The sequence below is a fragment of the Colletotrichum navitas genome (genome assembly GCF_030913465.1).
Source record: "Colletotrichum navitas strain CBS 125086 chromosome Unknown LY79scaffold_136, whole genome shotgun sequence".
Taxonomy (NCBI): Eukaryota; Fungi; Ascomycota; class Sordariomycetes; order Glomerellales; family Glomerellaceae; genus Colletotrichum; species Colletotrichum navitas.
In genome coordinates, this window is record NW_026850682.1 from 54,255 (window position 1) to 81,376 (window position 27,122).

The window sequence follows — 27,122 nt, forward strand, 5'->3', positions numbered from 1 at the left end:
GAATAGATCCTGCTTCTTCTTTGGATGTAAGATAAGCGTAGTTAGACTGCTCCTATCTTAGAGTAGGGGGGTCTAAAAGGATCCCTTAGCCTTATGCTACCTAACTATTTTAAACACGTCTTTGCTAGTAGAAGCTGTAGTAATCTTTCCTCTTTAGTAAGCGTCCTTAGAGCACTATAGCTAATAAAGAAAGTCCTACTTTAGGGTGTCCTCCTTGTTTTACTCCTACTAATATTCTACTCCTAGAGTGTAAAGTCTTACTATAGTTGCTCTCTTGGCTATATAGGCTTAGTGTTTCTACCTATAGTCCTTGTTCTAGTATAGCCTCCTAGGTCCTCTACTAAACGTATACCTTATTAAAGCTATAAGCGCTTCTCTAAGGTAATCTATAAGCTATTTTACCAGTATATTTAACGCCTATAGATCTCTTGTGTTACTTATAGTATAGCGCATAGGATGGACGTTTTACTAAAGGATGTTAAGGAAGAGCTTCTTGTTCATTATGTTAAGCCAGAACCTGCCCAGGGTTGGGTCGGGCGAGTCGGCTAGGGCCAAGTGGACCCAGGTAAGCAGGCTTTTGTGGTCTAATGTTATGTATAGGTACGTTTCTATGCTTATAGATGCCCTGTAGAGGCTGCCGGACGCCTAGGCTAGGTCTAGCGTGTTGCTGCCCTTATATACTCTCCAACGCAAACACAAAACGCAGGGGGGACATTCAGGGGAAAGAGTCGGCTCATCACCACTAAGAAATTACATCAACCTGCAGGATATCAACTCCGAAACCGACACGCAACAACGAAATAAGAAGTCAAAGTGATGAACGTGCAGTCAGTGCACGGCATCTTTATGGAAGGGGTCTTTGGCGGAGTTCATAGGAAATACGACAGAGGGATGGGTTGAGGGATAAAGGGGTAGAGCACCATCAGCAAAGGCCATGATTTGAACAGTAGGGCCTCATTGGTCAGCAACCTGTCCTTCCCTCTGGCTAGTCAGTTCCATATCGCTCATATCCATAACTAGATTTGCGACGCCACTTTCTCAGTGACATCGTCCGCGAACTTGAATTCCGCAAACATATGGACGTGGTAAACAGCCACATAGCATCGGGAAAGGGTTGCTGTCATGATCTTCTTCTGAGCCTTCAAACTCATAGCCGCGCTGTCGTCAGGCTGATTCTGGTGGCCATCCGAGCGAGTTTGGCTGCTTTCTGCGGGGGCAGAATGAATGACGGGCTGAGTCTGCTGGTTGGACACAGCTCTCGGCCCAGGCACATCTATTATTGTCCCATTGTTCGTTTTCGCGTTTGCCGAGATAGTCAGAGAACCATTGGAACTGGGCCGTCCAGCGTATTTTGTTCCAGCTTCGTCTGAATGCTCAGCCGCGTTTGGGCTAGGATCGCCAGCTTTTTCGGTTGACGGACAACTCACAACTACGGTGTCATTATCACCGCCCGGTGGAACTACGCGTTGCCTCTTTGGTTGAGGGGTTGTGGTGTCATTTCCTCGCTTTCTTGGATTCGCCTGTGCGTCTCGAATTTCTAAATTTATGTCATTAGCAGAGAGATACGTTACCCGCTCTTGTCAAACGTACCACAGTAGAAGAAGTCCAATCCTAAGGCTGCACTTGTCTTGCTCCATTCTCTGAGATAGTCTGATCACGATTGCGGAATCTCCTTATTCTTTAAAGACTTCTTAGCCTTCTTGAAGCAGGAAAGATCTTGGGTGAACGTTAACACGTTATGCTTGGACAGGAAATGGGCAAGGTTGGTGACTGAGATTGTGATGACTTCTTTGCCTAAGTTGACTTTCTGGTCTGAAGCGTAATGATACGAGAAGAGGTTACCGCAGATACGACTTGGCTGTCTCTTGTTGCCACGGCGCCTGGCATATAATAAGGTTATGATGTCCTCAGCCGAATTATCTGGAGAGAGCTCTCTCAATTGAGCCAGAAGCTTTTTCTATTTTGACTTCTTGTCGAGTGACATTTGAAAGGGGAAAGGTATTAATCAGCTTAGGAGATTGAGCAAGTACGCTAATGAGGACCGGGGAAGCGATAGCCTGATTGTTTCTGCACTGTAAGAACACACTGCAGCCAGACTGATTGTGCGAAAATATGTGCGACAATGTTGCAGAGGAGACGGGCAATATTGGCATTTTATAATGGTAATAAAATGGTCTGTAGATCCCTGCAAGACTGCTGCCTACGCCTGGGGTCTGCAATCTATACATATCCGTTAGAGACACTCTGAGCAAAGCTCATGCTCGGCTTGGTTTGAGGACGTATCAGTCCTTAAGCTCAGCCATGGTCTCCTGTAGCTGCCATGCGAGTGGGGCAGTCTATGTATATTGGCCATGCCACATTTGGACCGCCAATGTCCCCGTACTCCGTACAGCGTAGAGAGAAGGGGGAGGGAAAGATTCCAGAAGGAAGAATAGAACAAGAGAAAAAAACAACAGAAAATTCACCGGGGGCAACGAACCACATTACGGTGTGCTAAGGAGCGGATATCTTACTCGTATATCGATTGGTACCATGGTACACTCGCTCTTACGCAACAGCGTGGGGGTTGTAACAAACTTACCTCGGAACCTGGCTAGGCATTAAAGTCTTGGACTGGGGGCGGTAAAATAAAACCCTGCAAAGTTACACTACGTTTGTATGTATTAGGTAAGCGACCCGGACCCTGTCTGTCGCCGTATGCTGCCCCTCAGTGGGCGAACACCTGTATGGACAAGGGCGCTCCCTTGGGACGGATATCTTCGGCGTTGGCGGGGTCATTTTTTCCAATTCTCACACCATCCCACCTAGCGGATTGTGTTTCTCTTTTTTCCACCCGTCGCACCGCATAGACTACTACATGACGTCCGTGGCCTGACCGTTTTACGTCTTTTCTCCTTCTCTCACTCCCTCCCTCCCTCTCCCTCTCCCTCTCTGCCTCTCTCCCCCTCTTTCCTGCAACCCTTTCCCCTCTACTCCTCTCAACGAACACTCCTCAATCCCAACCCAGTCATTCATACGCAACCATGGGCGACATCAAGTCCATTAACGCCACCCGGATGGCCGTTACCACTCAGTCGGCCACCGACCTTATTGGCAACACGCCCCTCGTGCGCCTCAACAAGATCCCCCAGAGCCTGGGCATCGAGGCCGAGGTCTACGCCAAGGTCGAGCTCTTTAACGCCGGCGGCAGCGTCAAGGACAGAATCGCCCTGCGCATGATCGAGGAGGCTGAGAGGACCGGCCGCATCAAGCCCGGCGACACCCTCATCGAGCCCACCAGTGGCAACACGTACGCACGCACTTCTTCCCCCATGTCTTCCTAAAACATCTTTTTGGCGCAAGAAACTGACACAACACAGCGGCATCGGCCTGGCCCTCGTCGGCGCCATCAAGGGCTACAAGACCATCATCACCCTCCCCGAAAAGATGTCCGCCGAAAAGGTCTCCGTCCTCCGCGCCCTCGGCGCCACCATCATCCGTACCCCCACCCAGGCCGCATGGGACAGCCCCGAGTCGCACATCGGCGTCGCCCGCCGCCTCGAGAAGGAGATCCCCAACGCCCACATCCTCGACCAGTACGGCAACCTCGACAACCCCCTCGCCCACGAGTACGGCACCGCAGAGGAGATCTGGGCCCAGACCGGCGGCCGCGTCGATGCTGTCGTCGCCGGCGCCGGCACCGGTGGCACCATCACCGGCATCGCCCGCGGCCTGCGCAAGCACAACAAGGACGTCAAGGTCATCGCCGCCGACCCCCACGGTAGTATCCTCGCCCTGCCCGAGTCCCTCAACAAGGAGCACGAGAACGAGTCCTACAAGGTCGAGGGCATCGGCTACGACTTCATCCCCGACGTCCTCGACCGACCCCTCGTCGACAAGTGGTACAAGACCGAGGACCGCGAGTCCTTCCAGCTCGCCCGCCGCCTCATCGCCGAGGAAGGTCTGCTCGTCGGCGGCAGCTCCGGCTCCGCCATGGCCGCCATGATCCGCGCCGTGAAGGACCTCGGCCTCGGCAAGGGCCACACCGTCGTCGTCGTCCTGCCCGACAGCATCCGCAGCTACCTCTCCAAGTTCGCCGACGACGACTGGCTCGCCGCCAACGACCTCCTCCCCGAGGTCAACGGCCACGACTCCCACGCCACCACCAACACTGCCGCCGAGAAGCCCGCCGGCGCCGCCGCCGGCAACGACCCCTACGAGGGCGCCACCATCCGGGCCCTGCGCCTGAAGCCCGTCATGTCCGTCTCCGCCACGAGCCCCTGCGCCGAGGCATCCGAGATCATGCGCGACAAGGGCTTTGATCAGCTCCCCGTCCTGTCCGCCGCCGGCAACAAGCTCGTCGGTTTGGTGACGCTCGGCAACCTGCTCAGCTACATCTCCTCGGGCCGCGCCACCGCCTCCAGCCCCGTCAGCGATGTCATGTTCGACTTTGGCCGCCTCGACGAGGTCGTCACGGACCCCAGGCAGGCCGGCGAGAGCGGCGACAAGACCAAGAAGAAGAAGCGCAATTTTGTCGAGATCACCCTCGACACCCCGCTCTCCGTCCTCAGCAAGTTCCTCGAGTGGAACAGCGCCGCCATCGTCACCGAGAAGGCCGAGGGCTCCAGCGGCCTGTCCAAGCCGGTGGCCGTCGTCACCAAGGTCGATTTGCTCACTTGGGTTGTCAAGAAGAAGGCCTAAACACTATTTCCCTCCCTCCTAAATTCCAATAGAAATGACGGATTGGCTTTTTTTTTTTTTTTTTTTTTTTTTTTTTTTTGGGATAGAGAATACAAAAAAGAGACGAGGAAATAAGAAACTACTACAAGATCAGACGAAGCAAAACACAAGACTACACGGAGAAGGCGGTGGTCCGGGGCATCGGCGTTTGGAAGCGGGCATATAGCAGGGTGGCAGGCACGAATCTTGGGTCGCATCAACTGGGCTCGGTTGGCAATATAGTCCTGGTGTAATAAGCCGCAATGCGATTGGTTGTTGCACTTCACGTTAGTATCACCTGCTCTAACGACATTGCTCCTCTTGATCTCTGGAGGAACGCCCTTCACGTGGTATACCCCGTCATGGAAACGTCCTCACCTTCGAAGGCGGATTCCGAAATACGACAGGCCTCAAACGGTAGCAGATTCCGTCGTTTTTGAATGGAAACCGGGGACATTCATCTCATCAGCACCGAGCCGTACCAGTTCCTCGACACGTCCACCCAATTCATGTTCGGCGAGCCCATCGGCTGTCTCCTGCATCCTCAGCGCGCCAAACTTGCCTGGGCCATGACGGATGTGCTACGCGGCCTACGCTTCCGCCTGATGATGGTCAGGTTGCTCTGGCTCTTCCGGCACAAGGCGTGGTACGACGCCATTGACGTCGTGCACGACTATATCAACCGCCACATCGATAAGGCGTATGGAGACTTGGCCCGGAAGCAGGTAGCAGCCGAGGTCGCCAGCAGCGGGAAAGAATCGACGGCTGTCGTCGAGGAGACACCCGAGAGGAAGGATCTGCTCTGGTTCATGGTCCCGCACTTTGGCGAGGACAGGGAGCGGCTCCGGTCCGAGATGCTGGTCCTGTTCGCCCCCAACAACGACACAACTGCCATTCTTATTAGGAACGTATTTTGCAACCTTGGTCGCCGCGCCGATATCTATGCCAAAGTCCGGAAGGAGGTGATGTCTCACGGCCCGGACGCACCTCTAACATACGAGCGCCTGAGGTCGACGAAATATCTCGACGCCGTGCTGAACGAGAGTAAGTCGTTGCCATGCCCTCGTTGGCTTCCTCGCACCGAAGGGTGGACAGAAAATGCCGAGAGCTCAGCATACTAATACGGGCAGCGCACCGGTTGTATCCCGTCAACCTCACCCAGACTCGCACGTGCCTCCAAGATAGCACACTTCCGCTGGGCGGTGGCAAGGACTGAAAATCGCCGATTTGCATCAAGAAGGGCGACGCTGTGCGGGCCGACAAGGTAATCATGTTCCGGGACAAGGACCTGTTGGGCGAGGACACCGATGAGTTCAAGCCGGAACGCTGGTATAAACTATCTCCGTCCTGGAGTTTTATGCCTTTTGGAGGTGGTCCCAGACGCTGTCCCGCGCAGACCATGGCCACTGTTGAGGCGAGTTACTGCATCGCGAGGTTTGCCCGCCGATTCAAGGCCATCGAGAATCGGGATGTCAACAGTTTTTACGTGCCAATCATTCGTGTCAGCCCTGTCCACAAGAACGGTGTCTAGATTGCCGCTGTGCCGGCTTAGCTCCGAGCTCAGAAGACTGTTTACGCCGTGTTGGGTCCTCATCAACTAGGTTGTTGTCGTTGTTGCTGTATTTAACAACATAGCGACAAACCTCCCAAAGGTTAGGTAGCGTGGAGGGCCGTAAAAGAAAACTCTTGTCCTATCGTTCTCTAAGCTTCTCCCGAATGCCACCATGTGCTCGGACTGTCTCTGGACGCCGCTGGCTTACCCTACACGGTGCTGGATTCATCCGTGACCGCAGGTCGCCGGTTTGTGCATTGACCGACCCAGTAAGTAGTCGTCCATTGTACATTCAGATTGGCAGATCGCCGTGGAGAAAACCACAAGAGGCAAAATCCCGCGGCGTCGGATTGCAACCAAGACCAAAAGGGCTGAATGTAGTGTGGCATCGGTCTTGTTTCTCTCTAAAAACCCTTGCCAGGGGCTCAGGGGTCGAAGGTTTCTCGGGAGGGGATTCTTCGGATTTGTTGAGGGGAGAAAAGGAATGAGAAGATGGAAGTCGAAAAGTCCGTCGGAGATGATTAATTGGGGTCCGGGAGCGCCGCTTGCGCCGGGAAGAACCCCCTTCCGCCCCCCGGTCTTCTTTGGGATATTAGATGGAACCCCCTCACTGAACCTTGCACAACCATTTCAACAATGGAAGCAGTGGGCGATCTAATCCCTGCCATGTGCTGTGCTTTCGGCTAAGAAGGGTTGTGCTGGCAAGGGTGGTAGACTGGTCCAACCGTCCAACAACGGCCCTTCTGATCTCAGACAGCACCGATCTCTAGTTATCTGCGGTCTCGTGTCAATAAGAGTTCAGCGTCGTGTAGATGGCCGTTGGGCGTAGGCATAGGTAATTAGTAGTGTTTGAGACCCTTAATTGTCAAAAGTTCCTGTGTATCAATGATTACTGTCGTATTATACTTTTCTGTCTTGTGCTCTTCTTATCTCTTATTGGAAGCCTATGTTACATCTTATCTTATCCCATGTCACCTTATTATATCTGACAAATATTGCGTTGAGCAGCCAAGAAGAGTGATGTTGGGGAGGCAGGGGGTTTCGCCGGTTAGTTAATACCTAGGCAAACCAAGGTAATGTAACCCGAAACTTGCCGGGGCGGCAGATACGCGTCTAGCTATCTCTTATGTATCTGTTTACCGCTGATTAGGAATTCCGCTTCGATTTGATAAAGGGAGGGGGGGAAACACCCATCCTTTCAACTTTGTTTTCCAACTCAACCACGTGCATCCCTAATCCCTTTTTGCCTACCAAGAAGCATCATCTTTCTTCCCTTGGTCAGGGCCCCTTCTGCGCAAGATCCGCCAAGCTATGTCCGCCGCTACCGTCCCCGTTCCGGCGCAGCCTCAGAAGCTGGAGAAGAAGCCCATCAAGTTTTCCAACCTGCTTCTCGGCGCCGGCCTCAACCTCTTCGAGGTCACCACCCTCGGTCAGCCCCTGGAGGTCATTAAGACCACCATGGCCGCCAACCGTGGCGACGGGTTCGCGACCTCCTTGGGCCGCATCTGGAGCCGCGGGGGGGTCCTGGGCTGTACGTGTCTTCTCTCCCGCATCACCGCCTGCTGATCTAAAAGAAAGAGAATCCGTCCAGTTTACCAGGGTCTCATTCCGTGGGCCTGGATAGAGGCTTCGACCAAGGGCGCGGTGCTGCTCTTCGTTGCCTCCGAGGCCGAGTACTACGCACGTAGTCTGGGCGCCAGCGAGTTCGGCGGCGGCATCATCGGCGGAGTGGTGGGCGGTGTGTCGCAGGCATACACGACCATGGGCTTCTGTACCTGCATGAAGACAGTCGAAATTACCAAGCACAAGATGAGTGCGTCAGGCCAGAAAGCCCCTGGTATCTGGATCACTTTTATGGACATCTTTCGACGAGAGGGCATCCGCGGCATCAACAAGGGTGTTCACGCTGTCGCTATCCGCCAAATGACCAACTGGGGAGCGCGCTTCGGCCTCAGCCGTCTTGCGGAGCAGGGTATCCGCAAGGTCACCAACAAGGATGGCGGTGAGAAGTTGAGCGCCTTTGAGAAAGTCACGGCCTCGGCTTTGGGCGGCGGCCTCTCAGCCTGGAACCAGCCGATTGAGGTCATCCGTGTTGAGATGCAGAGCAAGAAGGAAGACCCCAACCGCCCAAAGAAGATGACGGTGGGCAACACTTTCAAGTACATCTACCAGACCAATGGCCTCAAAGGTCTTTACCGCGGCGTTACCCCGCGCATCGGGCTGAGTATGTGGCAGACGGTCTGCATGGTGGCCATGGGTGACATGTGAGTCTTGCTCTGGGTGAACGGAGGAGATCAAGTTACTAACATATGCTGTGATAGGGCCAAGACGTATGTTGAGAAGCTGACCGGCGATACGGTCACTGCAAAGCATTAAGCGACGGCGTTTCTGATATCGGGGAGGAGGGGTGATGTTGGATTTACCACGTTGCCTTAACGGAATCTACTTCCCGCTCTCGTTCTAGCCAGGTTAAAATGACAAGTCTTTTTGGTTTCCTGTCGTCAAGGCATCTCAGAAGGCCCATTTGTATGTAACCCTACCCATAAGAACGAATATAGAATATACTAGGCAGTAAGCCTATGCGTTTAGCATGGACTATGTTGTTTCTGCGTATCTTACCAATGTGTATTAGGCCAATAGGTTGTGTAGTCACGGTTAGCTTTTGATTATGAACAGGCTGTCAAAGGAGCGTTTCTTGCTAAACTAACTACTGTGACTTGATCCCAATGTCATCTTTGCCGCCTTGAAGGCGATTTGGAAACCCGAAACATGCTTCTTCACCCGCACTACTTGATATAAAAAGCCGGCGTCGTCCTCCCAAGGCAGGGTGTCCCAAGGGTCCGAGCCATCGCCGCTGTCACCTAGCTGTCGTTCTACGCTGGACGTGGCCGAGCCACCGGCATATACAAGGCCGGAGCCGATCGGCCCACGTAGGCGTGCCTCAAGAGCGGCATAGCATTTGGCAAGGGCAGTGCGCACCGTGTCGGCGACGACGAGGGCGTGCTTCTGCGAGGCGCGGCGAGCACTGATGCAGACGTGCATACAGGCGAAGAAGGCGGCGGCCTTGACGCTAGATTTGCCGGCTATCACGCGGCGGCGTGTTAGGCTTGTGGCGTAGTCGAGGGCATGGAGTAGCTTGCGGCGCAACAGCGACGACATGACCGGCGACGAGTCCTTGCGCAGCTGCTACAACACCTCGGCGCACACAATGAGGGATGCGACCAGCAACGTGTTCTTAAACAAGCCGCCGCCGAACAACTGCAGGCTTGGGAAGTCCTGCAGCGATGACCACGGCGCGGCGCTCCCGTCGGTGTCGGTGTCTGTGTCGACGTCGTCGTAGTTGTCATCAGAGCCGTCGTCGGTAGCGGCGGTTATTTGATGCCTTGTCGGTTCGCTGACCTGGCACGAGGGAGGCGACAGCAGCGGCAGGGCGTACTTCTGGCATACTGTTCGCGAGAAGTGGTAGGCAACGTTGCTGGCGGCCTTGTGCGCGAACTAGGCGTGGAATAGCAGGAGGAATCGCCTCACTAGGAGGTCCTGTATCTTGATCTGGAACGCCCTGATCGGTGGGCTGTTGCCGTTTGACGGTGACGAAAAAACGAATCGATTAGATTGGAGTTCTCGCGACAGGCCGCGGTGAGCTCGGCTCCTAGGCGTAGGGTCGTGTCGTAGGGAATCTCGCCCTGGTACTGGCCCAGGAGCTCGGCTATTCGAAGCCGAATGGGCAGGGACCTTAACAAGACGTGTTGGATGGAGCTCTGCGTAAATGTGCCTGTTGGGTGACCCGTGGGCAGTGTCTTAGTTGAGTCGCTGATTTGGGAGTCGTTGAGGTTGGAGGGAAACTTGCAGTTCAGGGCCTCAGCCGCGATGACGGGATGAGTGCCCGAGTCCAGACTGCATTGAACCACCAGCTCAAGGATGGTGGCCCAGTGCCCCAGTGCCGTCGGCGGACCTCGGCCTCCAACGAGTTGACGGGCAGCTGGCTGAGCGTGATGTGTAAGCCCACGGCCATGGTGCTCTGCACGAGGGACGCTACGCTGATGCTGGCCAGATCTCCGCCGACAACGTCTGTGTTGGTCAGCAACGCGATGACCAGTAGGCATTGTGACTGCACGCGGCGTAGGCTTAAGTGTTTCTTCTGAAAAGGGGACGCGAGACGCACATGGCAAGCATAGATCTAGTACGTTGCCTGGCAGCGCAGGGTGGTGGCGCCATCGGCGGCGACGACATCTTGGTAGAAGCAGGTTCTGATAGCTATGACGAGAAGCAACTGTATAACGAGTGACTCGCTAGCCGACTGCGGGTTGCTCTAGTACTGAAGATAGTCATGCTGGAAACAGGGAACGTGCAGCACCTGGAACACCGACTTAGATGTTCGTAGGTACAACTGGACCAGCTTATTGCACACCTCCCTTGGGGGCATGTACTCCTGGAGAAGAACGGGGAGCGATTGGGAGTTGGGCCCTCTGGATTTTACTTGTGCTAGTGTCTTGTATTTCTACAGAAGCAGGTGGCCCTTACCCTGGTCACCCTGGAACAGAACACTGAACACTGACGAAGTTGTTGAATAATCCTTTTTGGTTGTACTTTATCCCTTGAACTAGTTAGTTAACAGTACACGTTATTAATTTAGACGAGGAGTGTGCTGATAGATACTTTGCAGCACATGACTAGAGGCTTCCGCTGAACCATACCTTGCGTAGAATTGTCATCCAATTTGTTGGTGCGTAGAGCCGGGACTTTGAGAATTGCACCTTGCCAATCAGTAGCCGTCGTAATCGATTTTGGTAGGTTTGGTCCGGTTTCTTTGAGCTTGAAGTACTTGTAGCTTGGCCAAATATACACTTGCACCAAGTATTGAGAGTTTGGCTTCTTGGTAGATGTTGATAGTGAAGGGAAGAAATACCGTATCCTCTCAGTAAATTCGCCCATAGCTAATTGACGAGCTAACGGCAAGGAGCAAAGTGGCCGCTTGCGGCGCTAAACCTATTAGGGAAAGCGGTCAGCCTATCCACTTATCCACCAACTTGCCCACTTGCCCTTTATTTACTGTTCTGACGCCTTAACTTCCTGCTGACGTAAATGACTAATCCCTGCTTTTGCCGTTCTAGATCCCTGCTTTTGCCAGCACACTATACCTCTTACAGCGGCCGCAATACCCCTTGCCGTTAGCTCGTGGATTAGCTATGGGCGAATTTACTGAGAGGATACGGTAGTAACCTCAACGTCTTATCTCCGCGGATTTAATATTCTCAGTAATATCCAGCAAGCGTAAGTAGAGTAGGTTACAATAAGTGGGTCTCGGAACGCCCCGTTAGTTTAGTCCGTGATCAAATCACCTTCCTAAATAGGGTTCTATGTGTTATTGGTGCCGACGTACGTACTCTTAAGGTACGTGGTGGAGCATTCTTTGGCTGGCCGAGTTCCCTTACCATGAAAAGTTGAAGATTAAGAAGATGTCGAAGGGGAAGAAGGTACATCCTCTATATAAACGTTTGGTCATGCTCTCGACTTCGGACTGTTCGTCTTGTTCCGGTCATTGACGATGACAATGTCCCAGATGGAGGAGTCTGCTTGCTTCGAGGGCCCTAGCCACGACATAGCTAATCTCAGCGTCATCAGCATGCAGAAGTTGCTCAGCGATGACGCTGAGGAAGCATCCAAATTGTTTTCTGCCTGTTCGGAATGGGGATTTTTCTGTCTCGACTTGGACTCCATCGCGACTGAGCCATACAGGGCATCAGCCGGCCATCTCCAGGACTTCGCCGTCCAATATTTCAACCGGCCCTTGGAGGAGAAGATGCAGGACACCAACGACGCTTGGGAAACATTCAACATCTGCGGGTATATATGCCAAATCCTCTTCCTCCGAGCCAACAACCATGTTGAGTTCGAGGACCTCGAGGGCCAGAGGCGGAATGCCTACGATTGGCTCAATAGGAAGTTTCTCAACTATCGGTTGTCCCATGAGGTGCAGAAACAGAGTCCAATGGCTACTGGTAGGCTTGGATTTGTTGGACTTTGGAGACCAGGCATGATTGCCTAGTAGGCTTCTTGTTATAACATGGCGTGGTAGCACGTCGAGCCAGTAAGGAACAGAGATAGCAGCATTGGGGAGAACATGGCGGCTCTGGACCTGAAAGCATAGATTCACACAATCGCAATCACAATGGCAGTTTCTTTTTTGTCCTTGGCGCATCTGAGCTAGGCCATGTCCTCATCGACGGGACCTGATGATGTGTTTTTTTATTATTATTATTACTATTTGCCTTTTTCCCCCTCCCCTCCCCTATACCCGCTGAGCGATCCAGGACCACCACTTGTCGGGCCCCGAGCCGCTCCCGGTGACGTTGCCGGCAATGACGTCGACGTCGATGTCGAATTCGCGCAGCTGGTCAAAGGTGAACTTTTCCGTGCCGTAGGCGCCCAGCCAGTCGTCGTGCTCCTCGGAGCCGACTTCGTCGATGCCGACGCCCGAGTCCAGCAGGCCCTTGCTGCGCGACGAGCGTATCCTGGTGATCTCGGCTTCGAGGCTCGACTTGACCAGCGTGGCGGGCAGCGCCGTGAAGAGGTCCGTTTTGTTGGCGGCGACGAGGACGGGCACGGGCGCCGGGGGCTTGGACGACTTGCCCGAGGTGGCGCGCTTCTGCAGGGCCAGGAGGACGTCGTAGAGGTAGCCGGCGGTCGGGGCGAGGACCTCGTTCTCGCCGATGGCGGCGGCGTCGACCACGAAGAGGATGGCCCTAAGCTTGGACTTGTCCGAGGCGGCGGCGGCGGCGGAGAGCTTGGCCATGGCGTGGTTGCGCAGCTTGCCGTGGCCCGGGGTGTCGACGAGAAGGAACTTTGTGTGGGTGCCGCTCGTGTCGTCGTGGTTGCGGAAGCTATGGGCCGTCTTGCTGTCGCGCGAGGCCGTGAGCTCGACCGTCTGGGGCCGCTGGCTCGTGTGCGTGGCGGCGGGGGCGTCGCCGCGCTCGAAGAGAGTGAGGAGGGCCGTCTTGCCAGCGCCGGCGGGGCCCAGCAGGAGGACCGAGGGGAGGGTCGTGTAGGGCGTCGACTTGATCAGGATGTAGTGCAGGAGGATGGGGAAGAGGAGAACGATGGCGGCGCCGATGGCGAGGACCGGCATGGAGGGGGTCATGATGAGCTCGAAGAAGTCGGCAAAAGAGCCCATTTTGTCGGCCATGATTTCCACCGACCAGGTGTCACTCGTGTGTCGCGGTGTTCGGAGGAGGAGTTGATCTGACAGTGTGCAGGCAACGATGGCTTTGCTCCCCTGTGGAGGAATGCCCTGCGGACGGACGGACGGACGACTGGGGAGGGGGGGGGGGGGGGTTTGGCGATGCTGGGTCGAGGTCGCGTTGACAGATTTCCAGAAGAAATCGCCGCCCATTACGGATACTTGTTCGTCAGTGGAGCTTGCTTTTTTTCCCTTTTCCATTCGTCGACGGCCTCAGCCACAACCGATCCACTTTAATGATGAGGCTGGGGATGTCGAACCCCCCGACTAGACGGGGTCCATGTGCCAAGCTTTGGGGCGCTAGCTATCAACCCCACCAATCACGGCTAGCACGGCAGACAGTCGGTGGGCTGGTCCTTTGTCAGCTCAGCCTCGCTAGTCCATTTAGGGATAGCGTATCCTAAGTATGTATCCGGTAGTCCCCTTCTCACCTCTAAATCCCCCCCAGTCCTCAACCGTTGCCGAGCTCGATTGCTGACGACCACGTCAACCTCGTCCGTCCACTTACTTTGCTTTTGGCGCCTTTTTCTGTCTTAGCGACGATTGTGGCCCTCTCGTTTATCAATCCTACCTTGTCTATCTGGTTGACGTCCCCCCGTCCGAATCCACCTTTAAGCAATGCGTCGCTAGGTTTGAGCCTCAGTAATCCTCCGAGCACACCACTTCCGTTTCGTCCGCTTTTTTCGTTATCGTAGCTCTCTCTCTCTCTCTTTGTCGCGTCTACGCGACCTCCTCAAACCCGACCCATCGCAAGGCCTGGCTTGCCACAGCCGACATCGATGGACAAGTCCACCTCACCAGGCGGCACCGCTGCCCCCTCCGTGGCCCCGAACCAGCCGGCCAACAAGACGAGCGCCGCCGCGCCGACGCTGAATAATGAGCTGGAAATGGGCAACATTGGCGGCGATGCGCCGGCCGCCGAAAACGACATTATGCAGATTGCGCGGGTGGGAGACGTACCGGCCATGGAGAAGCTCTTTGAGTCGGGAGAATACGATGCGACATTCACTGACGATGAAGGCATCACACCTTTGCATGTACGTTGCCGTCTTACATGCTTGCACTGAGCCTTTGATCGCATAGTACTAACAGCTCACAGTGGGCCGCCATAAACAATCAGTATGCCATGTGCAAGTTCCTAATCGACAACGGCGCCGAAATCAACAAGAAAGGAGGAGAGTCCGTCGCGACACCCCTGCAATGGGCCGCCCAACGATGCCATTACTATACCGTCAACCTCCTCCTCCAGCACGGAGCCGATCCCCTCATCACCGACGCCCAGGGTTACAACACCCTTCACATCTCGACCTTCAACGGCAACACCCTCCTGCTCGTCCTCCTCCTCCACCAGGGCATACCCGTAGATGTGCTCGATAGCTACGGGCACACGGCGCTGATGTGGTCCGCCTACAAGGGCTTTCCGCAATGCGTCGACCTCTTCCTCCGGTGGGGTGCCAGCGTCCACACTACCGACGAGCAAGGCTTCACCGCGCTGCACTGGGCGTTGGTCAAGGGTTCACCCGCCTGCATACAGAAGCTGATCGAGTACGGCGCCGACCGGTTCGCCAAGACGGAGACCGGCAAGACCCCGGCCATGACGGCCAAGGAACTCAACACGGCCGGCGCGTGGCACAGGGCCCTGCAGGAGTGCGGCTACGACGAGGATGGTCAGCCCATCGAGCCGCAGTTCCCCGGCGCGACCTTCCTCCGCCAGGACAAGAGGGGGTTCGTCACCAGGTTCTTGTTCTTGTGGCCCTTCCTCCTCGTTTGGTCCATGGTTACCATTCTGGGGAGTTTACCCGTCTTTGCCGGCGTGCTCTTTGCTGTGGCTGTCGGCTACGGACTGCAGTGGTGCGCCCAGCAGGTCATTGAATTTGCGCCGCCTGATATGCGACACTTCCACAAGACCGTAAGTAGCCGCCGAATCGCTGGTATCGGGACCTCTGCTGACAAGATTTAGCCCTGGTTGGCCGGAATCTTTTCGGCTTCACTGTTCTGGGTCGGCCTGAGATGGCTGACCACTATCATGCCTGGCACAACGGGCTCATCAGGTATGATTGGAGAGCCCTGGGCGTGCTTCGATCGGCGCTGACATTATCTAGACGCTACCGGGTCGCACTGGTGGTTGAACCTGGTCTTCGGCACTTTCCTCGGACTCTGCGCCTACTTCTACAGCGCCGCCATGCGATACGATCCGGGATTTGTGCCCAAGATGAACGGCATTGCCGAGCAAAAGGCCGTCATCGACGAGCTTCTGAAGGAGTGGAAGTTCGACGAGACCAACTTTTGCGTTACGTGCATGATCCGGACACCCCTCCGCAGTAAGCACTGCAGGCGGTGCCAGAAGTGTGTCGCAAAGCATGATCAGTGAGTTGACGCGAACCCTTTGGTCGAGGACATTGCTGACCAGAACAGCCACTGCCCTTGGGTCTACAACTGCGTTGGTGTCAATAACCACCGCCATTTCTTCCTGTACCTTATCAGCTTGACGTTTGGCATTATCTCCTACGACTTCCTCGTCTACTACTGCAAGTCCCCCGCTGCCTGTGCTTCGACCTTGATGCTAACATCACATCAGACTACTCCAATATCTCTGACAAGGCTTCAGACAGCTGCAATTTCCTTAGCCCTGGGCTTTGCAGGGTTGTCAATGCTGACGGCTATACGGCAATCCTCACCGTCTGGACTACTCTCCAGCTTACATGGGTTGGTATGCTTCTGTTCGTGCAGTTTGTACAAGTCTCTCGAGCGATGACGACCTACGAGAACATGTTTGGCATCCAAGATGGCTCCCTCACCTCCGCCTTCACATCAACCGGTACGCCTCTGGACCCGAACCACCCGTCCCTAACGCCTCCCGATGGAGCTGGTGGTCATGGGCATGCCCACGGTCACAAGCACAAGGGCGGCCGTCTCCAGCAGTGGGCTCGCCTCCTGGGTGTCGACCCCTTCATCGAGACCATCCGCGGCCGCGGCGCCGCGACCCAGAACAAGAAGAGAAAGAAGAACCCCTACTCCAACGGCTGTATGGCCAACTGCCGCGATTTCTGGTGCGACCCGGCGCCCATGTTTGGCCAGCGCGAGAACGGCTCTGCCATCTTGAGCGGCGAGCCCGTCAACTACACGGCCATGTACGAGAGCCCGAGCCTGATGAACATGAACAGAGGACGGAGGAGAGCGGGCGGTTACGAATCTGTCGCGGCCGAAGAAGTGTAGTAGAGTGTTTCCGTTTTTATGACGATAATGTCCTCTAGAGATGATCACCGGGAAGGGGGGATGGTTGGGTGTTGCTGTTTCGTCTTCTCTTTCCGTAGCCGGTGGATAAGGGGAATGCAGCGTTTGTCTTTGAACGACGAATGCTTATGGAAGACAGAATTACGACGGACGGCAAGATGATGTTTCACAACTCACGAAGCAGAAAGAGCGGCCCAAGGGGGCGCAGGATCCAACCTGCATCGGCTCCCGATGTATTAATTTGGGTATGTAGCAGTAGTATCATAAGCCTTGTAGGTGCGGTTACGGAATGGGGGCTTCTTATCCTTGCATGCTGTACTTGCGGCTCGGGGTATACTGGCGTATATCGGGTGCCTTACCGTGTTTGTGTGTCTTGTGCCAGCTCCAGGTTCAAGAGCTGCTTACCTCGATATTAAATCAAATAAGATACGGTCATTGGACTGGCTAGTCCTTACGTGGCTTGTGGCGTCATAGCGCTTTAGGGTGTAATCTGCTGTTTGTTCTGTTTAGTCTGCAACGTCAATTAGAGGCCAGCAGCACAAACAAAGCCTGAGTCTATTTAGTAACCTACATTTCATGATCCATAACAAAATAGAAAGTCTGTTGAATGAAAGATTCCGTGAATGGCGGGGAGCGACTTACTCAAATCAACGAGTCTCAGCTTCTGGTTTACATTCAACTCGTTCCTAACCCAGTGAGATTTGAAGCATATCCAGAGGTCAATTATAGCGCCAAAAATAATTTACGTCAAGATACGAATATGGAATCGAAATGAAATGTCACCTCAGTTCTATCTCTAAATATGTACGGACCAGTCGTATATGCAATACGGGGCACCAAGGCCCAGGGGGGAAAAGCCGAATTTATACATGAAGATCAGCCCTCACACCAAAACATGGCGAGGCGTGCTGAGTTTGTAGCTGAACGTTTCACTGAAACGTAGCCACCCACCAGGGGATCACAAGTCTAGCCGATGACCTTGACAACGGCATTGTAGGCCGGCTTGGGCTGGTAGTTGGCGTCGAACAGGAGGGGGTTCGAGCCGGTCCTCCAGCTGTCGGTGTCGCGGACACCCCAGACGGTGATACCGACGCACTGCGGAAGGTCCAAGCAGGCCTTGGTGACGGTGCTGTAGTCGTTGGCGTTGGCGCCGGCAATGTCAAGCTCGGTGATGGCGACGTGCTTCACACCGCTGCTGGCGAGGGTCTGGAGGGCGCCTGCGACTCCGGCGGCCTGGCCGGCGCTGAGGTGGGTCTGAGAGCCTATGGTAGGATGTTCGCGTTAGAATAAGCTCCTAGATCGACGTAAGGGGGAAGGGTCGAGCGTGTTCGGATGAACATACCGATACCGTCAATAGGGATACCCTCGGCAATCCACTGCTTGACCTTGTTGGCCATGGCCTTGGTCTTTGCGTAGTTCGCGCTGTCGAGGTTGTAGTCGTTGATGAAGAGCTGAGCGTTGGGGTCGGCGGCCCTGGCGGCCTTGAAGGCGATGCGGACAAAGTCCTCACCAAGAACGTTGGAGAAGACAGAGGAGCGGAGGCTACCGTCCTCGTTGAAGATCTCGTTCACGACGTCCTAGACAGAAAGCAAAGAAATCAGCATGGGCTCCACATTGAGCATGTGTGAAGGCGGGGGGACTGTACTAACCCAGTGCATGATCTTGCCCTTGTAACGGCCGACGACGGCGCTGATGTGGTCCTCAATGGTCTTGGTGAGGGTGGCCTTGTCCTTGATGTTCGAGACGTAGCTGGCAAGCTGAGAGTGCCATACCAGGGTGTGGCCGCGGACCTTCTGGCCGTTCTGGGTGGCAAAGTTGACGAGGGCGTCGGCGCCGGCCCAGTTGAAGTTGCCCTTGGTCGGCTCAATAGATTGCCACTTCATGGAGTTCTCGGGGGTCAGGACACCAAAGTCACTCTTGAGGATGGCGGCGTTCTTGGCGTTGTTAATGAGGTTCGTGTCGCCAATGTTTCCATAGTACTGCTTGCCCTTGGCCTTGAACAGCTTATCGATGCTCTGAGAGGCCTGCCTCTCCTCGATCGGGGCAGCGAGGGCGGTGATGGGTGCCAGCAGGCACACGAGGCTAGTAGAGAACTTCATTGTCAAAAGGAATGCGGAATGGACGAGATGGCTCGAGAAAAAAGAACGTTACACGAGAAATGAATGAGTGGCTTTGGTTTGGTGAGTAGATGATACAGTGAACCTGGCTTGGACGGCGGATCTTATATATCAAAATGTGAACAGCCTCGACGGGAAGGTGGGAACATGTACCACTCACGCCGGGCGGGTCTGAAATGCCAATACTGTCATTGACTGATCCGCAAACAGTCTATGATATTGCCGTCATAAACAGCCTTGTACAGCTCGAGACCAAGCGAAGAGCTCGGCAACTGCTAAAACCGGGGCTTCGACCAGGCCAGGAGCGCGATGACGACCCAGCGATTTGACCAATACTACGTAGACTACCATGGCACGGGGTTGCACTAGTGTTCATCTTCTGGTTACGGTCGTGTGTTTACTTGCTATCAGAGATCCATATACTCGAAAGGTGGGGCGGAGTCTGGACCGAAACGGGGGATATTGTCCGTGATGAGCACGATCAAGAGGCCATATCATTCGTCACATGCAGTGTGGCGATCAAGGGGGCCCCCAAAGGGAAGAGCCGAATCTTTCCTTGCCGCCGTTGTGGTGGGGTTTTAGCATGTTGGTCAGGTCAGATGTGAAGCATGCTTAGGGAAATACAAGTGTTGGGTTGAAATTGAGTGCGTTGTAAACCCACTACCACGGAGGTGTATCGGGGGGCGTGTCGACCCATAGCTCTCAGATAGATTAAAAGTAATTAATAATGTGATTGGAAACGTGGTGGTCGGGTGGGTGATGTGAAAACTAATTGGTTCGTCTCACGCTTCGTTACCCCCGAGCTGTTGCGAATCTATGCCAGGCTTATCCGTACGGACCAACCACAAGCCATTGGCGTACCGGGATTTGACCGGAAACGTCATGGAAGCTTGTTACGTCCCGCCTCTAAGTCCCTCCCATGAGCCGCATCTTGGCGTGGGATTCATAGCAACGTGCCGTCGGTCGACCCCTTCTTGGGCTCTTGTTACATAAGGTAAGCCTGTTACATTGTTCAAGGGCAATTACGTTCTGCGTAAATTGGTCAGGCCTCCTTACCGGCTTAATGAATGACGTATTTTTATTTGCTTTTCCCCCCTCCCTTTTTTTCTTTTTTGCCATATTATGGCGTTACATTCGTCCTCGGGCTTCGGGCTCATTGAGACTCGATTTCGCAGCCCCAGGAGCCCGAAATCCGTTGTTGCTAGCCTGCTGCATGTGGGCTGTAACAGGTAGATGGTTTACGGCGAAGGGATCTCGTATGGCAGCACATCTCGGGGAGGGAAGGGCTCGTCTGTTGCGTTGACGATATCATGCCCGACGGTTTGGATCTCCTTTAATCTAAACAATCACTCCCGGGGGCGGTTCTCAGAGTCGTCGGAAAGCAGCCGCTCTTCTAATCAGTCAAATTTTGCGCAAAGCTGGTTGTGCGCCGTCGAATGTCGCCCCGCCTAAGCAGTGTGCTTGATATCAATACGTAGTTCATTTGGGTGTAATAACAGGGCGAGATCACAGCTGCGGGACATGGACGTTATCGCAACTCAGCCCCATACGACCGGATATCTAATGCTTTTGGCTCTGTCGGTATGGACCAATAATGTGCGTCACACCACCTAGAGCCTTAATCTCATCGGTACACAAGCGTCGTTTCGTACCATGGCTCGGAAACTGCGCCTATTTCTCCTCAATATTTCGGGATAATGCAATGCCTCGCTTAACCCGGAGCCGACTTCCACCCATTTCTGGAAGGGAAAAAAAAAAAACCCCTTTCGGACTCGGGTTCCGACCACTGCGAATAAATGCATCAATCATAGGTCCAGTAGAGGGAAGACGGCGGCATGCATTCTCTACCCATGATTGCCAGGCCAAATGTATCATCCAAGAAAAAGAATTCACGTGCCGTGTGCTGGCATGTTCTCCCCACTACAATTTCATATGCCCAAAAGAGCGGGGACTTATGCCATAGTGGGCCACGATCCTCGTGAACAAATTACACTCGTGGACCACCCGGCGATCTTTGCTTGAAAGTTCCGGGCGAGGCCACTTGGGCAGTAAATTTCCGCCTACCAGCGCCCTCGTTCTCTCGATAGATACTATATCGCTGGCAAAAATCATAAGATCGACCCTTTTAGAGACGGGGGCCAAGACATCCCGAGTTATCCGCTCGGCCCGCTGCTGCAACCTTCAAAGTTATTCTCGATATTGTTTCTGCTGTTTGATATTCGCAAACTCTTTTCTTTGTGTGGGAGGCATCTCGGCTATTGTTGCCCATCGTTCCCGGCTGCATCGTGAAGTTCGCCGCCGTGGAGAGGCTAATACCGGCCTTCAAATGATATCTCCTGCAGGTCGGATTCTTCTTCGAAGGCCAAGTTCCAGGGGTCAAGCTTTCTTGGCAGATTGGACGAGCGTTCATCCCTGTCCAGGATAGCTTGTTTCCCCGTCAGTTTCAGACAGAAAGATTGCATTGCATTAAGCCGTCGGCTAAAATCCGACAATTGACGCTTATTCTGCCCCGCCGTGCCCCCTTTCCAGAACAACCATGCACATGATGATGATGATGACGATGATGATATTTAACGCCTGATCAGTCTATCTAGGTAGCACAAGACGCCTGCTCAGTCTATCTCTACTGCTAGCCCAGGATCCCTCTGCCAAGGGGTCCTGGGCGAAACAACGTCCCCGCTAAACAGTGCGAATCCCATATCATGAGCCTATTTTTCAGTGTTTTCCTCCCAAGAATAACAACCATGCACATGGTATGTGGGGTTACGACGCCATCGGGTTCTGTGTGCCGGTGAGGTCAAGCCGCGTTTGAGGTAGAATGCATGCAAGAGGCATCCTATCACTAATGATCTGAATCGGCAGTTCCTTCGGAGCGCGGTGACACCTTCACGGATATCACCCGCGGTATAAATGCACTCAACCCCGTCGTCCCCACGTTGGAAACGCCTAGCGTATGTGCAGGCATGGCACATATCATCGCATACCCATCACAGCAGTCATGAAGTTCACCGCTATCGTCTCGGCCTTGGGCCTGGCCGCCTCTGCTGCCGCCGCCTCGCTCCAGCAGGTCAACGACTTTGGATCGAACCCCAGCAACGTCAAGATGTTCATCTATGTTCCCGACAAGGTGGCATCTAACCCTGCAATTGTCGTCGCTATCCATTACTGCACTGGCACTGCACAAGCCTACTTCAGCGGCACCCCTTACAAGACACTGGCCGACCAGAAGGGTTTCATTGTTATTTACCCCCAATCGCCATACTCAGGAACCTGCTGGGATGTCTCCTCAAAGGCAACTCTGACACATAACGGCGGGGGCAACAGCAACTCTATCGCCAATATGGTTACTTACGCCCTGGACAAGTACAAGGCCGACGAGTCCAAGGTTTTCGTCACAGGATCTTCGTCTGGTGCTATGATGACTGTAAGATAAAGAACCCGCCCTCCCCGGCTAACCTTTTCTTTAAGTTTAAGCACTAGTCAGGCTAATCGCTGACAAACAATTGTAGAACGTTATGGCCGCGACGTACCCCGAGCTTTTTGCTGCCGGTGTTGTCTACAACGGTGTGCCTGCGGGCTGCTTCTATACAGGCACCGTTAACGGCTGGAACTCCGACTGCGCACATGGCAACGTGAAGAAAACCGCCAGCGAGTGGGCAGAGGAGGTTGAAGACGCCGATCCCTCCTCCAACGGTACTCGCCCGCGTATGATGATCTACCACGGCAGCGTGGACACTACCTTGTACCCAGCCAACTACCAGGAAACGATTAAGCAGTGGTCTGGCGTCTTTGGCTATAACCCTGACAAGCCTGAAAGCTCTGAGCAGAACACCCCGCAGACCAGCTACCGCACCGATGTGTTCGGTGATCACCTTACCGGTGTCTGGGCGACTGGCGTTGGACACACCGTGCCTGTCCGGGGTGCCGACGATATGATGTTTTTCGGCTTGTGAGAAGGGGAAGAAGAGCGGTGGTATCACATTATTCTTGAACATATTTCCAATTCTTACTCTCGCCAAATAGTCCTGTAAATATATAGTATGATCTGCAAAGAAAGGCCGGCATTAAATCAAGCTCACCGATGCATATCTGTAGATCATACAGAGTATATATATATATATATATATGTCCGTGCTCCACGGCTAGAACCGATGTAGATCAGACTCGTCGTTTATATGGAGCTATTTAAGACCTACACCAGGCCTGTTCTACTTCGTACTACCAAGTTTGCATCTACAAAAAGGGAAGACTAAGGACTTGAGCTTGCCTATATGTGAAGAATCATGTGTGTACAGTGATTATACTTGATTTAATTAATTACATGTGTTGTGTATATCTCTATGGCGTGCGTTGCTACAGCACTATCTATTACTGTTGCGATGCTGACCATCGCCTGTAACGATCGGATTTACCGCCTTACCTCCGGTAACCAATTGCTGGCTAATTCTCAGCCAACGGACCGTTGGATCCACCAAGAATTGGGAGCAACTATTAACTGGCTGTTCAACCAGCCAGCCCACGATAGTTACCCTTCTTTTCTTCACGCATAATAGAGATCAACAGTCACCCCTAATATTTGTTAACTACTACTAATACGTATAGTTAACTGTATCACTAATACACTAGTGATACTAACAGTCACCTTAGACAAAATGCACATAATATTAGATTTACCTACTTTTAGGTAGAAAAATCTATTTTATTAATCAATGTAGTATATAGCTCACATTGGCTGATTATATAAGTGTTGCAATGTTGACTATCGCAGATAAATATCAGAGTTATCAGGTTAACCCTAATGACTCATCGCCGGCAAATCCTTAGATATTTAGCCATAGATTCTCCAAGGATTTATAGGCAATAAGTTAGTTATTTAACTAACTAACCTATAATAATTATCCTTTTTTTCTTTATATATAATAGAGAACTATAGTTACCTCTAACGTATATGCATAGTAAGTAGTGCATTATAGTAAGTAGCGTATATCTACCTTATTTCTACTAGCTTTATCCTTATATTAACCTTTCTCTATATATAACAATAGAATCCTCTTCTTAAGAAAGCTAAATTATCTTTGTAATTATAGCTATCTAAAAAGACTAAAATCTATCTGTACAAAAGGTAGCCTTTATCTATAATGTGCCTAAAACTACACTCTATTATTAACGCGCTAGAAAAGTTATATAAGCTAAGACACGTTTAAAATTAATAAAGATAACTATATCTAAAGAGGAGGTAATTCTTAAAAAGGTTATTAACCTAATTAATTAAGGATTTCCTTTATAATAAGAAGATATATAAGATATAGCTAATTAACTTCTTAATATATATAATAGGATATATATTAGACCTTAATAGGTAGAGAACTTTATATAATAATAACCCTAATTAAAAATATAATTTTAACGTTAGATTAACTATTAGAGGGCCTTAGCTAAGGATCCTATGATTATATAAGGCTAGTTTACACTTATATAAAATATAATTATAAAGTATAAGATATAGGATTATAATATCTATAATTTTAATAAGACTAGGTTCTTAATAGAAATACTATTGTATATAAAGGTTATTATAACTTTTAACTAACGTAGAAGGCCTTATATAAAGTAGCCTAGTAATTATAAATAGGTTTCTATTATTTAAGGTATATATATAGATAGCTAGGTAATACTTTTATATATTATTATAAAAGGTAAATATTACCTTCTGTTATAGTACTTTAATAGTAAATTTTTAGCTATATAGTGTATTTACCTAAGTAAAAACAGATAGACTATAAACAAGATTAGCCTAGATTAGCTAAAGTACTTTAATTAGTATATAAAGTCTTATATAAAGGGTACTTATTACCTTCTAATCCTAGATAGCTATAATAGCTATAAATTAACTAAATTTAATAACTACTATAAGGAAAAAGGTATTATTACTTTATATATACCTCCTTATTTATTATATAAGCTTTAGCCTTTTAATATTAGCTATTTTAGCCCTTTAAAGCACTTATATAGTAAAGAAATTAAGAAAATAATATAGATATAAATTATATATATTACTAAAGATAACTTCTTTTTTACCTTTAAAGTAGTATTCTTTACTTTAATAAGAGAAATAAATATATAAGTAGGTTTTTAATAGGCTAGTCTTATACCTTTTAATCCTAAAGTTATTATTTTTTACCTAGATTTTAAGCTAAAGACACTAACACTAGTTAACTTATATCTAACTAGCTTAGGCTTATAGGACCTAAAGATACTAATAATAGTAATTAAAGGTATATAAAGCTCTACCTTATTAAAAAAAAAGATTAAGGACTATTAAGGAAGTTTACTAACACTAATATATAAAATAATTAACTTATAGTTAAAAGGTATTAGTAAGTTAGTATATTAACTTACTATTATTAAGGCAGAGAACTATTAACTTTATATAAGAATAAAAGTACTTAGTAAGCACTAGAGGGCTAAAAAGACCTAACTATATCTTAGAGAATTACTTAATATAGCTAAAGTAGAGGTACTACAAGGAGAAAAGGACGTTATTAAAGCTAGAGGTAAGAAAATATCCTAAAAGGGGGGTTATACAGAGAGTAGTAAACCACTTGTATAATAATATAGTAATTACAGGAAGACTAGATATAACGCATAAACCTATAAGGTAGTTTAGGATACTAATAAAGAATAAGGTAATATATATTTTTAATTAATTTTATATAATTTAGTTAAATTAAGTTATTAAAAAGATAGAAAGGTAGGTAGATATACGCTACTTACTATAATGTACTACTTACTATATATATATATTATTATTTATTAATTACTACTAATATATATAGTTAACTATATTAACTTACCTCTTAGTATTACTAATACTAATTAGTAGTTAACTTTACTATTAACTATATAAGTTAACTTTATTATCTAAACTATAGATTAGTAAAGACTATAAGAAGAGGTAATTATTACTAGTTAATTATTTATATACCTAGAGTAAGTAAAGACTAAAAAATACCTCTATAAATACCTTTACTATAATATTATACTAATTACTTATTATAATAGGTTAATTAATAGATGTATAACTAGTCTCTTTAACTAGTAAAAACCCTATTAATTTATATCTATTATATAAGCTTTATTACCTTTAGAGAAGCACTCTTAACTATAAAAAACCTTTTACTTTATATACCTATAGCTAACTAGTAATTATTTACTATATCTTATTTATTATAAGCTCTTTAGCTTACTAACTTCTTTTTCTTATATATATACTCCTTTTACTAACTAATAGTGTTAATAAGTTACTAATATAATAGCCTATTATTTCTTCTCTTTTTACTAACTAATAGTGTTAATAAGTAGCTAATATAATAGCCTATTATTTTTCCTTAAGTTATTTACCTATAAAAGTATATTTTTCTTTAACTATTTATACTACTAGTAGTAATCTCTCTAATAAACGTATACGCCTTTTAGTCTACTAGATAAAGGTAAGTAAGAAATAAGGGTAAAGCCTTTTATAAGAGTAAAATAGATAGAAAAGTAAAGTAAATAAGAGTAGAAAAAAATAGTCTAGTGCTCTCTTTTTAGCTCTAGTTAACTTTATCTTTGTTTTCTTTTACCTATTAATAATAAAATAAATAAAAAATATAAAAGATTAATATCCTTCTCCTAAATTAACCTAATAGTAGATAAATCTTTCTTATCTACTACTATTACTATTACTATTATTAACTTCTTCTTTCTCTTTTTTGTCCCTATAGTATCTCTATAACTATAGATAACTTCTAATTCTTTATTAATAGTGTTAAAAACACTAATTAACCTTACGCTTAGGATCTTTTTACTTATAAAGTACTCTAGCTTTTTAGTTTAAATAAAGGTATAATACTATCTACTAAGCTAAATAATTTACTAAAGTATATATTATTTAATAATAATTAACTTTAGGTCTATAAATTACCTCTAGAAGGTTATTAGATAGTTATTAACTATTATAGGCTACTATAAGTCTTACTTAGTTACTTTTTACTATTCCTTAGAATAAATATTTTAAGGTTACCTTTATTCTATAGTTATAGTCTAATAAATTACTAGCTATTATATGCCTAAACTTCTAGTATATTATCCTTAGTCTAAAGGACTTTAAGCTTGTCTATTAAAAGATATAAAGATCTAGAAACCTTTGTTACTATATATTTATTTATTATAGTGTTACTATAATTAATAGAATATAGATAAGTAAGGTATTTAAGTATATAACTACTATATATAGCTTCTTTAT

At 49.7% G+C, this 27,122-nt stretch overlaps 10 protein-coding genes across 10 annotated transcripts; 6 read left to right on the plus strand and 4 right to left on the minus strand.

Annotated features, from left to right (window-relative positions):
• The first annotated feature begins 2,759 nt into the window (after positions 1–2,759).
• LY79DRAFT_619029 (cystathionine beta-synthase) lies at positions 2,760–4,746 on the plus strand. Its single transcript, XM_060562033.1, has 2 exons — positions 2,760–3,289; positions 3,360–4,746. The coding sequence occupies exons 1-2, from the start codon at positions 3,024–3,026 to the stop codon at positions 4,678–4,680; spliced, it is 1,587 nt and encodes a 528-aa protein (XP_060407666.1). The 5' UTR covers positions 2,760–3,023; the 3' UTR covers positions 4,681–4,746.
• A 392-nt stretch (positions 4,747–5,138) lies between these two features.
• On the plus strand, positions 5,139–6,229 carry LY79DRAFT_674676 (cytochrome P450; the record flags this gene model as incomplete). Its single annotated transcript, XM_060564339.1, has 3 exons — positions 5,139–5,742; positions 5,829–5,845; positions 5,936–6,229. The coding sequence occupies 3 exons, from the start codon at positions 5,139–5,141 to the stop codon at positions 6,227–6,229; spliced, it is 915 nt and encodes a 304-aa protein (XP_060407667.1).
• Positions 6,230–7,344: 1,115 nt separating this feature from the next.
• Positions 7,345–8,844, plus strand: LY79DRAFT_571974 (putative mitochondrial carrier protein). Its single transcript, XM_060559303.1, has 3 exons — positions 7,345–7,781; positions 7,842–8,514; positions 8,572–8,844. The coding sequence occupies exons 1-3, from the start codon at positions 7,562–7,564 to the stop codon at positions 8,624–8,626; spliced, it is 948 nt and encodes a 315-aa protein (XP_060407668.1). The 5' UTR covers positions 7,345–7,561; the 3' UTR covers positions 8,627–8,844.
• Positions 8,845–8,953: 109 nt separating this feature from the next.
• Positions 8,954–9,409, minus strand: LY79DRAFT_674678 (uncharacterized protein; the record flags this gene model as incomplete). Its single annotated transcript, XM_060564340.1, has 1 exon — positions 8,954–9,409. One exon carries the CDS (start codon positions 9,407–9,409, stop codon positions 8,954–8,956), a length of 456 nt encoding a protein of 151 aa, XP_060407669.1.
• Positions 9,410–9,664: 255 nt separating this feature from the next.
• LY79DRAFT_680266 (uncharacterized protein) lies at positions 9,665–10,839 on the minus strand. Its single transcript, XM_060564538.1, has one exon. The coding sequence runs from the start codon at positions 10,351–10,353 to the stop codon at positions 9,778–9,780; it is 576 nt and encodes a 191-aa protein (XP_060407670.1). The 5' UTR covers positions 10,354–10,839; the 3' UTR covers positions 9,665–9,777.
• A 962-nt stretch (positions 10,840–11,801) lies between these two features.
• Positions 11,802–12,296, plus strand: LY79DRAFT_674680 (uncharacterized protein; the record flags this gene model as incomplete). Its single annotated transcript, XM_060564341.1, has 1 exon — positions 11,802–12,296. The coding sequence occupies one exon, from the start codon at positions 11,802–11,804 to the stop codon at positions 12,294–12,296; it is 495 nt and encodes a 164-aa protein (XP_060407671.1).
• A 243-nt stretch (positions 12,297–12,539) lies between these two features.
• Positions 12,540–13,433, minus strand: LY79DRAFT_594906 (signal recognition particle receptor beta subunit; the record flags this gene model as incomplete). Its single annotated transcript, XM_060561736.1, has 1 exon — positions 12,540–13,433. The coding sequence occupies one exon, from the start codon at positions 13,431–13,433 to the stop codon at positions 12,540–12,542; it is 894 nt and encodes a 297-aa protein (XP_060407672.1).
• A 712-nt stretch (positions 13,434–14,145) lies between these two features.
• Positions 14,146–16,857, plus strand: LY79DRAFT_87088 (uncharacterized protein). Its single transcript, XM_060565181.1, has 6 exons — positions 14,146–14,524; positions 14,587–15,396; positions 15,448–15,538; positions 15,590–15,854; positions 15,903–16,015; positions 16,066–16,857. Exons 1-6 carry the CDS (start codon positions 14,267–14,269, stop codon positions 16,701–16,703), a joined length of 2,175 nt encoding a protein of 724 aa, XP_060407673.1. The 5' UTR covers positions 14,146–14,266; the 3' UTR covers positions 16,704–16,857.
• Positions 16,858–17,687: 830 nt separating this feature from the next.
• On the minus strand, positions 17,688–18,820 carry LY79DRAFT_674683 (family 10 glycosyl hydrolase; the record flags this gene model as incomplete). The annotated part of the gene is made up of 3 exons (XM_060564342.1): positions 17,688–17,983; positions 18,064–18,298; positions 18,371–18,820. 3 exons carry the CDS (start codon positions 18,818–18,820, stop codon positions 17,688–17,690), a joined length of 981 nt encoding a protein of 326 aa, XP_060407674.1.
• Positions 18,821–21,836: 3,016 nt separating this feature from the next.
• On the plus strand, positions 21,837–22,791 carry LY79DRAFT_528707 (PHB depolymerase family esterase; the record flags this gene model as incomplete). Its single annotated transcript, XM_060556053.1, has 2 exons — positions 21,837–22,262; positions 22,348–22,791. 2 exons carry the CDS (start codon positions 21,837–21,839, stop codon positions 22,789–22,791), a joined length of 870 nt encoding a protein of 289 aa, XP_060407675.1.
• Between the last annotated feature and the right edge of the window lie 4,331 nt (positions 22,792–27,122).

Coding starts and splice junctions, on each gene's coding strand:
- LY79DRAFT_619029 (XM_060562033.1), top strand. CDS start 3,024: ATGGGCGACATCAAGTCCATTAACGCCACCCGGATGGCCGTTACCACT. Junction 3,290..3,359: donor GAGCCCACCAGTGGCAACAC/GTACGCACGCAC, acceptor GACACAACACAG/CGGCATCGGCCTGGCCCTCG.
- LY79DRAFT_571974 (XM_060559303.1), top strand. CDS start 7,562: ATGTCCGCCGCTACCGTCCCCGTTCCGGCGCAGCCTCAGAAGCTGGAG. Junction 7,782..7,841: donor CCGCGGGGGGGTCCTGGGCT/GTACGTGTCTTC, acceptor GAATCCGTCCAG/TTTACCAGGGTCTCATTCCG. Junction 8,515..8,571: donor ATGGTGGCCATGGGTGACAT/GTGAGTCTTGCT, acceptor ATGCTGTGATAG/GGCCAAGACGTATGTTGAGA.
- LY79DRAFT_680266 (XM_060564538.1), bottom strand. CDS start 10,353: ATGCCTACTGGTCATCGCGTTGCTGACCAACACAGACGTTGTCGGCGG.
- LY79DRAFT_87088 (XM_060565181.1), top strand. CDS start 14,267: ATGGACAAGTCCACCTCACCAGGCGGCACCGCTGCCCCCTCCGTGGCC. Junction 15,539..15,589: donor TGGCACAACGGGCTCATCAG/GTATGATTGGAG, acceptor GACATTATCTAG/ACGCTACCGGGTCGCACTGG. Junction 16,016..16,065: donor CGACTTCCTCGTCTACTACT/GCAAGTCCCCCG, acceptor ACATCACATCAG/ACTACTCCAATATCTCTGAC.